This window comes from Drosophila hydei, unplaced genomic scaffold, assembly GCF_003285905.1.
Source record: "Drosophila hydei strain 15085-1641.00,03,60 unplaced genomic scaffold, DhydRS2 tig00000149-arrow-pilon, whole genome shotgun sequence".
NCBI lineage: Eukaryota > Metazoa > Arthropoda > Insecta > Diptera > Drosophilidae > Drosophila > Drosophila hydei.
Genome location: NW_022045678.1, coordinates 2,211,689 through 2,222,313, shown reverse-complemented (window position 1 = coordinate 2,222,313; position 10,625 = coordinate 2,211,689). Strand labels below are relative to the sequence as shown.

Here is a 10,625-nt window from a genome sequence, read left to right as displayed (position 1 = left end):
GCAACTTTCCTCATTTGGGGTCTTTAGGTCAACATCTACATTCAACTACTTCATGTCTTGGTAGCTTTCTCTTAGCTTCCTTTTAGCTAGTTGCTAGAGGCATTGAAAACTGCTAAGTCACTCAGCTTAATACATTCTATAAACTTAAGGACATTTTCGATGTCTTCATTTACATTTTGATATACCAAGACAATCCACATGCTTTCGGTATTCATTAGTATTCTTACAGATAGTAGCTCACAGCATTTTATCTCATTTCAATCCTTCACCTATCTTCATTCTATTCACCTAAGGACATTCGCCATGCCTTGATATTCCTTATCGATTAGCTTGTGCTCATTAACTTATTTTTCTCTAGCTTGTTCTGCTCGGCGCACTATTCAAGCAACTTCCATTTTTAAGTTCTCTCTTCTGCCCACTTCCCAGTTCTTGCAACATCTGCAAACGATGCGTGAGAAATTTTTGCATGTCTGCCAAAGTGGTTTGTGGTGCGCGACGTCATCAAGCCACAGGAAGCTTCAGCATTTCGCGGCTTTGCCGCAAACAATACACATAACCGCTGAAGTGGCACAGTTTGAGATGCTGCTGCTGCTGCCGCTGCTGCTGATGATGATGACGATGTCTGTCAAGAGGCCACTCATATATTTGCAACAACTGGAGTACTGAGGCCCGATGTTGCACGGTGGTACACGGTGGTCGGTGCTTGGGCAGCTCCTGTGGCGAAACGTCGCGCACATGGGCACTCAAGTGACTGGAATATTACATACAGCTTCACTCCACAGCAGCAGCAGCAGCAGCAGCAGCAGCAGATTGTCGCAATTTGCAAGTTTTGGGGTTACTGAGAATTATTTTCTTGATTAAAATGTTGAGACTCGCCGATGTGTGAACAAATGTCGTTATGATATTTAACATCATTGAGATCATATTGTATACATGCAGAGACTGGATGATCTTCTATATATATGTCATACAAGGGATCTACACTAGGGTGCCAGCAACTTTATATTATTAAATGTACTTTATCAACTAAAAGATTTGATGATAGAATTTTAACTAGAAAGGCATGGCTCATATTTAATTAATATTTATATTTTATATACTAAATATAAGAAGATAAGGTTTATATAATAATACATAGAGCATATACTAGGCAAGTATAGCTAGCAATGACATCAATGTAGAAACGAATTATCCCACCAACAATGAAAATATTTCAGTGGAAACGACATTTTCCAGATTATAAAAATTGTAGTAAATATTTCTATTTGTTCATGACAATTATTTAAATGAACTATCGACCATTGGCTTTGTTGCTTAATTTCCGAACGTCTCGTTGGCGACTCCAGCCATAATTAATTTAATTGATTTAACAAAGGTCATTGTCAGCTTTTCACACAACAGCACCGCCGCCATCATTTTCACTTTTGCCCAGGCAAATCAGAGTGCTGGAAAGTGTCGGGGACCCGAGTAATTACCACTCGGCTTATATCAATCAATGAGAAGCTATAGACGCGGCTATGAGTGCGTCGTGGGTAGTTTTAATTGAATATTACAAGAGGGATGTGCACTAATAAGGAAATCAATTTAAATCTCAGCGAGCTGCTGCCATTGCCATTGCCATTGGCTGCTGCCAAAGCCATGAGAAAAACCTACGAAATTCTAAAAAAATCTGCGGGCGTAGGATCAGCAGCATCCGTGCTGCTAGAGTGAAAGGGCGCTGTGTCTCTAACGGCTGCGAAACTCAATCCAACACTTCAATGAAGCAGTAAGTTTCAATTGAAATGGATTGCGAATGTGACTGGCCAAGGTCAGTGAGAAGTCCCAGAGAATATCATCTAATGATGGAAATTTGGAAAAAGGAATATCTATGACTGATCATGCTGCTGACTACTTTAGTGACCAGCAATCCGAAAATTATTAGGCTTAAGCTATGCTAGTTATAGAATTGAAGAGAAGAGAAGAAGAGAACAGATTACAAGCAGAGAAGAGAGAAGAAAACAAACGACAAGAAGAGAAGAGAAGAGAAGAAGATGTGAAAACAAGAGAAGAAAGAATAGAGAAGAAAAAGATAGAAGAGAGTATATCGAAGAGATGAAAAGAAGAAAAGATGAAGAGTCGAGAGAGAAGACAGAAGACAGCAGACGGATGAGAGAAGATAGAAAACATAAAAGAGAAACTAGAAGACAGAAGAGAGAAAAGAGTAGAGCGACGAGAGATAAGAGAACAGAAGAAGAAAAGAAGAGAAAAAGACCAAATTCAGAAGAGAGAAGTTAGAAAACAGATGTTGGAAAGAGAGGACATTTAGACAAGTGAAAAGAGAGAGAAGAGAAGCAAGATGACAGAGAAGAGAAGGCAGAGAAGAGAAGAGAGAAGACTGAAGACAGAAGAGAATAGAAAAGAAGAGAGTTGAGAGGAGACACAAAAGAGAACAGCGAAGAGAAGAAGAGAAGAGAGAAGAAAAAAGAGATTTGTTAATTAAATTTGTATTTTACTTTGAAAACTTAGTTATTCATTATTTTAATTTTCATATATAAAATGGAGATTGTTTTTTTAAGATTCGAAATTGTGTGACATCAGATTTATATAAGAACACAATTTGTGGATAAGATTAGAGTGAGATATCCCTAAGCACAAGGGCAATGGGTTCATTTATTTACATGATAAAGCCCAGAGCTGTTAAAATGTTAAATTGATAAGCTTAAAGATATTCAAGACACAAGTTGAAAGTTCTCTCTTCTCTTCCATATGGCAGTAAACTCACATTTTAAATTGGCTTTTGCCTACTGTTTAGTTTATGTTGTTTTTTCTGCTGTCATGAGTTTTTATTTATAGAGAGCACAACACGATTTGTAATCAAATAAAACAAGCTAATCAAATGCCAATAATAAGCTTATCAAGTGCTTCTTTGCGATAGCATTGCGACCGTGTGAAGTTTATAGTTACAGTTGCAGATCGTGGCACGCTTTAGTGTCGAAAGATCGTCCATGCGGGTGCGTCGCACCACCCAAATTGCCAAATAACAAAGGAAAGAAAAACTAAAACCGATCAAGCAAAATATTCTCATAGAAAACGGAAGTCGTGTGAGAAAAGGAAATATGACTTGCCTATTGGTGGTGGTGGTAGTGGTGGTGCTACTGCTTCAGTTCACTTTCTGTCTTGGCATTGCGCCACGTGATGATGAACTGATTGTGCGCACGACTTTGGGTCCCATCCAAGGTAGCACAATGAAGAGCTTTCGCAACCAGACGATCTATGCGTTTCGCGGAATACCCTATGCTCAGCCGCCAGTGGGTGAGCTGCGATTTCTGCCGCCCCGACCAATTCAGGCCTGGGGAGATACCACATTGAAGGCCACCTCCGACTCGCTGATATGTCCCCAGACGGGCGTCAAGCTGCTGATGAGCGAGGACTGTCTTAAGCTGAATGTTTTTACCAAGACTCTAAATGACAGTCTGTCAGTGATTGTGTATATACACGGTGGTGCCAATGTCCTGGGCAGCGGTCATAGCAAATACGAGGCTGGACCTGAGTATCTGCTGGATCACGATGTTGTCATGGTGGCTTTCAACTATCGGCTGGGCGCCTTGGGCTTCCTGGGAGGCAGCAATAATGCCTATTTGGATCAGGTCATGGCACTGGAGTGGGTGCAATCGCACATATCCCACTTTGGAGGCGATCCGGACAGGGTTACGATACTGGGCTTGAGTGCAGGCGCCATGGCTGTCAGCTTACATTTGGCCTCGCCTTTGTCCACTGGACTGTTCCATGGTGCCATCCTTATGAGCGGCTCGGCAACGAATCACTACAGCATACACAACCAATTCTGGACACGTATCTTGGCCAGACAGTTGAGCTGTCCCATGTACGATGAGTTCGACATGATCGAATGCCTACGCAAAGTCAGTTGGCAGCGCATCGTCGACGTCTGTAGTGATTGGGAACAGTACAAGTTCGTCAACATGAAGTGGAACTACGAAGTCGATGGATATTTCTTGCCCATGCATCCCAGTGCTCTGATAGCCAGCGGCAGATTTAACCGGGTGCCGCTGATGGTCAGCTACACCGCCAACGAGCTGGACTTTACCACCATAGGTAGGCGAGATAAAGTGTCAACTGACGGAGCTTAAGATTAACTTAATCCCTTAGGACATCTGGACAATAAACTGCTGCTGCACGACATCATTACGCACTTCAATGAGTATGCGCCGGAGCTTTTCCTGTTTGACTATAATGTAAGAAGGAGCACGCGCCTGAAGGATTTCTATCTGGGTCCCGATGTCGAGGAGCTGAACGCCACGAATATTGAGAGGTTTGGACAGATCTTCTCCGATGGCATTATAGGCCACGGTGTCTATAGACTTGTACAGATAGCACGCAGCCACACCAATGTCTACTACATGCGCATGGATTACGTTGGACAGAGAAGTGTCTCGGCGCCGCTGGATAATGACAATATGCCAACTGGAGTGGGGCATGCGGATGACTGGCAGTATGTGATGCCTAGCTTGTGGTATGGCTCAATCTTCAGTCCCAATCATACGGATCTGTTCATGATGGAGCGCCTGACCAGTTGGATAACTCATTTTGCACGTACGGGGTAAGCCCAATCAATGAGATCAGTGAATGGCTCCAATTCAGTTTTGATCTTCACAGTGAGCCCCTGGACAACTCTCTCATATATTGGCCACCCTGCAATGAGACAGAGATGCAGATGTTATACAATGACAATGTCACTAAGTTAGGTCCACCCGATTTCATTGATCGTTATAGCCTCTGGGATGACCTTTTCCCCATCAGATATTCGGATGGCGCTGCCCGAAGCCAACTTCAGCTCGGCTTTGTCGTCGGTGTGGCCCTGCTCGTCGGGCTGTTCCCTCAATTAATGTAGCCATTAGGTGTGGAAAAAGCTTATCAATAGGCAGTTTAGATTACGCTAATGACGTCGCTTACTCGCTGCAGCTATTTACTTTGATTAATTAATCAACAAAGGCGTGAGATTTTCAATGTTTTTCCGAAGATTGTGAGAGTGTTTGTATGCCTATGCGTGTGTATTTGTTGGTGTTGGATTGTGGAGCTTGTTTTGGCCGAGGCCTTTGGGCAATTAGTCTACAAGGCAGCTTAAATATACATTAATTTGTCTTTAAACGATTCTCTGTTGGGCTGAGGAGACGCCCTTTGACCTTTTGTCGGGCATCGTAATTGTGTGATAATTTTTTTTTGGTATTAACAGGTTCGCACAGTGCCACGCCCCACACACTGCTTCCTTCAGCCCCCAAAGCAGCGCCGCTTGCAGTCGCGACGGCCGCTGCTATTGACATTCGAGATTGGCAGCATTTAAGAGATTTTCTCGTGCGTGAAAAATCTCCGACATATGCGAGCTCCGGCAAAGGATTATCGCCAGCAATTTAAATGGAGAGGGCTGCAAACCATTGCTGGACAAGGGTTTGCTGTAATGTTTGCACTCTTATCTCGATTGCGAGTTGGTACACATAATTGTCTACAAGTTGATACAATGAGCTCAGAGAAAGTTGTATACGAAATGCGAAACAATATGATTGTCGTATATTTGTAAGCTATGAAATATTGATTAAATTAAATACAGATAAATTGGCGGAAAAATATAGAAATACTAAAATAATACAAATTAATAAACCTATAGGAAAATATATATTACAACTTATAATAATAATGTATAAAAAAATATATATATTAAAAAAAATATATATATATATAATATACATATATATTTACACAAAAATATTGTACAAATTAATATATTTAGAAATTTTATTTATTTAAAATTAATTGAATTTTAATATACCATTTAATCATTATTGGATATTGTTTTTATGCCGATAATGATGAGAATGGGTTCAGAGCATTGACTGGCGAAATGTGACAGTCGCGCGAAACGCAAGGTCAAGAACTGTATTCGGCACAGCGATCGTAGTTTATTTCTAGAGTACAATATTTAAATTCAAACCTGCATAGCTAGCGCTGCTCAGCAAATATCAGTGTAATTAAATTTTTTTTTTTTAATTAAACGATTTTACTTGGTATGCCGAGTCGACACTAATAAATACAATCAAGAATTACTCACATATTGATAACTCATAGAGTTGGCTTTCATTAATAATGATATCTTATAGAATAGGCTTTAATAATATATATGTATTATCGTAATATATTTATTCCCTAGAAAAAGCATCTGTAATCCAATCAACCAGATTTACAGCATAAGAATAACTAAAGCGCATTGACTTCAAAACGTGTGAAAGCTAGCGCCTTTCAATAATGTTGTTCCTATTCTACATGGAATTGGACTTGGCTCTGCATCGTAAAAATATCATGAAATTTGAAGTATTTAATATAAACTAAAAAATGATTACATTCTTTAGACCTTCCCTTCAATGCTAGCTAAAGTTAAAATACTCACTAAATATTGCGCAAAAATTTAGAAGCATTTGCAAATACATATTTAAAAAATAATTTAAAAATAATTTTAAAAATTAGAGATAAAATTCAATTGATGTTCCAAAAATATACATGTATATAAATATTTACTCTATATAATTAAAATCAAGTAGCTCTAAAAATTGACAAGATCTAATTAATATAAAAATTGATAGTTCTTTAAATTAACTAAAGTCGACGAATCTAAAAATTTCCAACTGGTTAGCTTTTGCCTTTCAGGCTTCTGCTCATTATTCGCCTTTGTCTTACTTATCGTGGACCAAGCACGACCCAAGCAGACCACCAGACACACGCACACAAAGACGACCACATAATGACTTTGATATAGAGTTCGTGCAAAGTTTTACCAAAGAAAATATGGAAAATTAACTTGTTAGCCAACCCAGCAACCACACACATGCACACGGAAAATATATTGTCATGTGTGTGAGTGTGTGTGTGTTATTGGGGGAGAGGGCATGAGCAAACATTTAACTACATACGCATTGTGTCGTGTTCTCTTTTGGGACAAAGGCCACAAAAAGGTGGGCAAGTCAACTTGACAAAACGCATCACATGACAGCACAGCACAGCACAGAGCATTAAATAGAAGCAGAGACAATGGAAATATAAGTGAAAAGTGAAAAGAAACAAGCAAAATATTTGCCGTACATTTTTAATTAAATTTTCACAACAATTTTTAAAGTGACGAGTCACATGTAAAATTGCATTCGAATAGCCAGATCCTCAATCGTAATGCGCCCCTACAAACCTTCAGACAACAGCAACAGCAACACCTTTTCCAATTGAGCAGCTGGAAAATGTAAATGAAAATGTGAAAGAGTTGTGATTCGATATATTCGAGTGTGGCTTTTGTGACTCAATTACAATAAGTCTATTAAACTTGTGTCTGCGGCTTGTCTAGACAACCGACCGACCAACCGATCAGTCACAATGTCTGCAGATCTCGAGCCTAGGCTCGGCCCCAGGTTGGCCGGGGTTGAAGAGCGTTGAGAGCGCGTGCCCCTTTTGACTTTCGACTGGTTCTTTGTGCCGTTTCTAACAACACACAACAGCGGGCTGGAGTATGCCTGATGACGATGATGATGCTGATGATGATGAGGCGAAGGTGTTCCAGCTGCCGGTTGGGCTCTGTGTCTCGATTTCACTTTCGTTACGCCTGCGCCACAGACATTCAAACATATGTATTTCGAATGAAAACCTGGTCCTTGATCGGCTTGCCCCGACATTCATCGTTTGGCTCGTTGCTCTTTTTCCTCGTCTTTCTGTTTTTTCGTGGCTGCGCGGTTTTGATTACGTATTTTTGTGGAGTGCACAATGGACGCCTGGACGCAAAAAGGAGTAAAAATTTTGAAGTAGCGCCGTTCGAAATGCTTTATAGGTTTGTCAGCGATCGAATTGTGTGTGCGTGTGTCTGTCTCTCTGTCTCTCTGTCTATATCTCCGTGTCTGTCTGGACTGTATTTGTGCGTTTTGTCAACATATCGTATTACGCCCCAGCCGCAGTCCCAGTCCCAGTCCCAGTCCCAGGACCTGGCCCATAATCGCTAATGACAATACAAATTGAGAGTGGAGAGCCAAGAGCCGAGAGCCGAGCCTTTGCGCATGCTCAGCGGCTTTGTTGGTTTTCTGGGAAGCCTCAGCCACTGACAGCCGGCGCAGTGTGCTTTAAATTTGTTAAACAATATATTTGTTTGGCATTTTAAGTGAATTTCGAACGCCGTTTATTTGGTGTTCTGCTCAGTATGCGTGTGTGCATATTTGTGTGTGTTTCTGTGCTCGCTTGCAGCCGCCACCTTGAAGCAATTGATTGATATTCGTGGAAATTCAGTTTCGAATAAGCAATATGAAGCTTTTTCAGTGGAACAATACACTAAATACTCAAGCAATTAAGCAAAGTGCATTTTTTTAGAACTACTTTTAGCTAAGACTTCTAAGCAATTTTGTGTTTAAGATTAGTATAAAAAAATTATGTTTTTAAAACTCATTTTTTTCACTTGTTAAATATTTTGCATTTTAAAATTCTGTCCAATTAGTATTAAGAGTAGTCAAGAATTTTGTGAATAGGGGCTGGCATAAATAAAAATATATACATATAAGTATATAACTACTTAACTAAGCATACTTAATGTCTTCAGCTATTAAAGTCTTCGAGCTATTTTAATTATTATTATTAAAATAGATATGATAGCAGCTATATATAAGAAATATCAAAATATTTTTAGGCTCATTATCAGAATGACTTAAATTAACATTCTAATCATCATGATTCGGCTTGCAATGGGTCCTAACTGCTAAGTAATTAAAACATTTGAATATTATGAAAGATACACAAAAAGCGGGGCAAAAGAACATGCCTCGATCGACTACACTGATCTTTATCGAAAAGAAGATATATATGAGACTTCTTACCTTTCTTATCAATTGATTGTTTGAGCTTAAGAAAAGCAAGTTAGTTCCATGGCCTTAAGATATAAGTATATTAAGAATCAAATGTCTTTCTCTCTCTATTTCACTCATAGCTCTTAAGCAATTGTAATTTCTCAAAGTATTTCAAGTTTTTTCGTTTTTTGTTAGCGCCGCAAAGAAATCCTCCATAAATGCTTAAGACATAATCCTGGAAATGTAATTAATTAATCTCAATTGCTGGCGCCTATAAGGTTTTGTCAGCTGTAAGCGGAGAACTGACATCTAACAGGGGCTACAGCAATCTCTTCGCTTAATTAAATATTTATACAAATGTAAATTGCTTTGATTAATGGTTGTCCTCGACGCGCACTTGCTGCAGCTCCCAGGCTCAACGCAGTCCCAAATCAAACAACAAGAACAACAAACATCAAACGCAATTTCCAGAGCAGGCCGAAGGACACTCCGAGCGACTGCTTTCTCCCTTCCTTCAGCTGTGCGTCGGGTACTGCGTGTGGTGAAAGTGTTGTTCACATCAAACGACTTTAAAATTAATTGTTTCGCCGGTTTTGTTGTTGTTTTTTCCACGTTTTTAGTTGGGCCCGATAAACAATTTGATTATTCGATAAACAAATACAACTACACACACTCACATGAGCGTCTGCGCCCCCCTAACCTCCCATGAAAAAACTCGCTCCATTTCATTCGCCATTGTCTCGCTGTCTGTCACAGGCGACATGGCTAGCTACTCCATAACAGCTTCCAGCGTGTGTGAGTGAGGAGCATATGTGTGTGTCTCTCACTCTCTCTCCTTCACTCTTTCTCGCTTTGTGTGTACTGTGTTGTGTGTGGTCGCCGTTTGAGTGTCTTTTGTTGTTCGCTCGCTCTGATAGCGTCGCTTTTGTTTGAAGCCCCGGCGACAGACAGCGACAACAGCAACAACAACAAAGAGCCAGAACACGATTGTGTTTTTGGGGAACCCGGTGCCCAATCATAATTATGCACGTTGTTGTTTGTTGTTGTTTAGGGCTCTTGTTAATAATGGCGTTAATGTTTATGCTGATGAGCCGCATGGAGCATGGACCACCCTCACTCTCTGTTTAATATCGGGCTTCAAATCACGACGATATTTATGGTAACTAGATTGACTAAGCGCTGCAAAGGATGCCTAACAGGTATATGATATATGTGTGAAGTGAAGATGAGTTCTTCTTAGATGAATATACGTTCTTTATTATTTATTATGGCAAGGGAAATCATTGGGTATTTAGAGAACTTTGATTTGGTTACTTACTAGCTGAAATGCTTTTTATATTTAAAATATAAATATTGGTTATTAAGCGCAAAATTTACTAATATAATATAATAAATCTTTGCCATTAATGAAAATATTGAATAGTTGAATACAAATAGTTTAAGACAAATTTAATTTTTAATTTATAATTATAATTTAAGACAATAATTTATAATTTAATGCAATTATATATTCTCTAAAAAATTTTTAAATTTTACAACACCATTATTAATCTTCTTAATAGTTTTGTCTTTATTTTTAAGTCTAACAATTAAATTAATATTTTTTTCTGAGCAATATTTTTCACTAAAATCAAAATTGATTGCAATTCTAATAAATTTTAATCCGTAAAACATAATGTAATTATTTATTTTTATTACTTTAATTAATTTTTAATTAATTCTTTTTTAAATGACTTTTTTAAAATTAACATTATTTATTTAAATTGTTTA

General features: G+C 38.9%; 1 protein-coding gene across 1 annotated transcript; it reads left to right on the top strand.

Moving 5' to 3' along the window:
* Positions 1-2,815: 2,815 nt before the first annotated feature.
* Positions 2,816-5,610, top strand: LOC111603897 (esterase E4). The gene is made up of 3 exons (XM_023321715.2): positions 2,816-4,092; positions 4,147-4,597; positions 4,654-5,610. The coding sequence occupies exons 1-3, from the start codon at positions 3,096-3,098 to the stop codon at positions 4,886-4,888; spliced, it is 1,683 nt and encodes a 560-aa protein (XP_023177483.2). The 5' UTR covers positions 2,816-3,095; the 3' UTR covers positions 4,889-5,610.
* Positions 5,611-10,625: the final 5,015 nt, after the last annotated feature.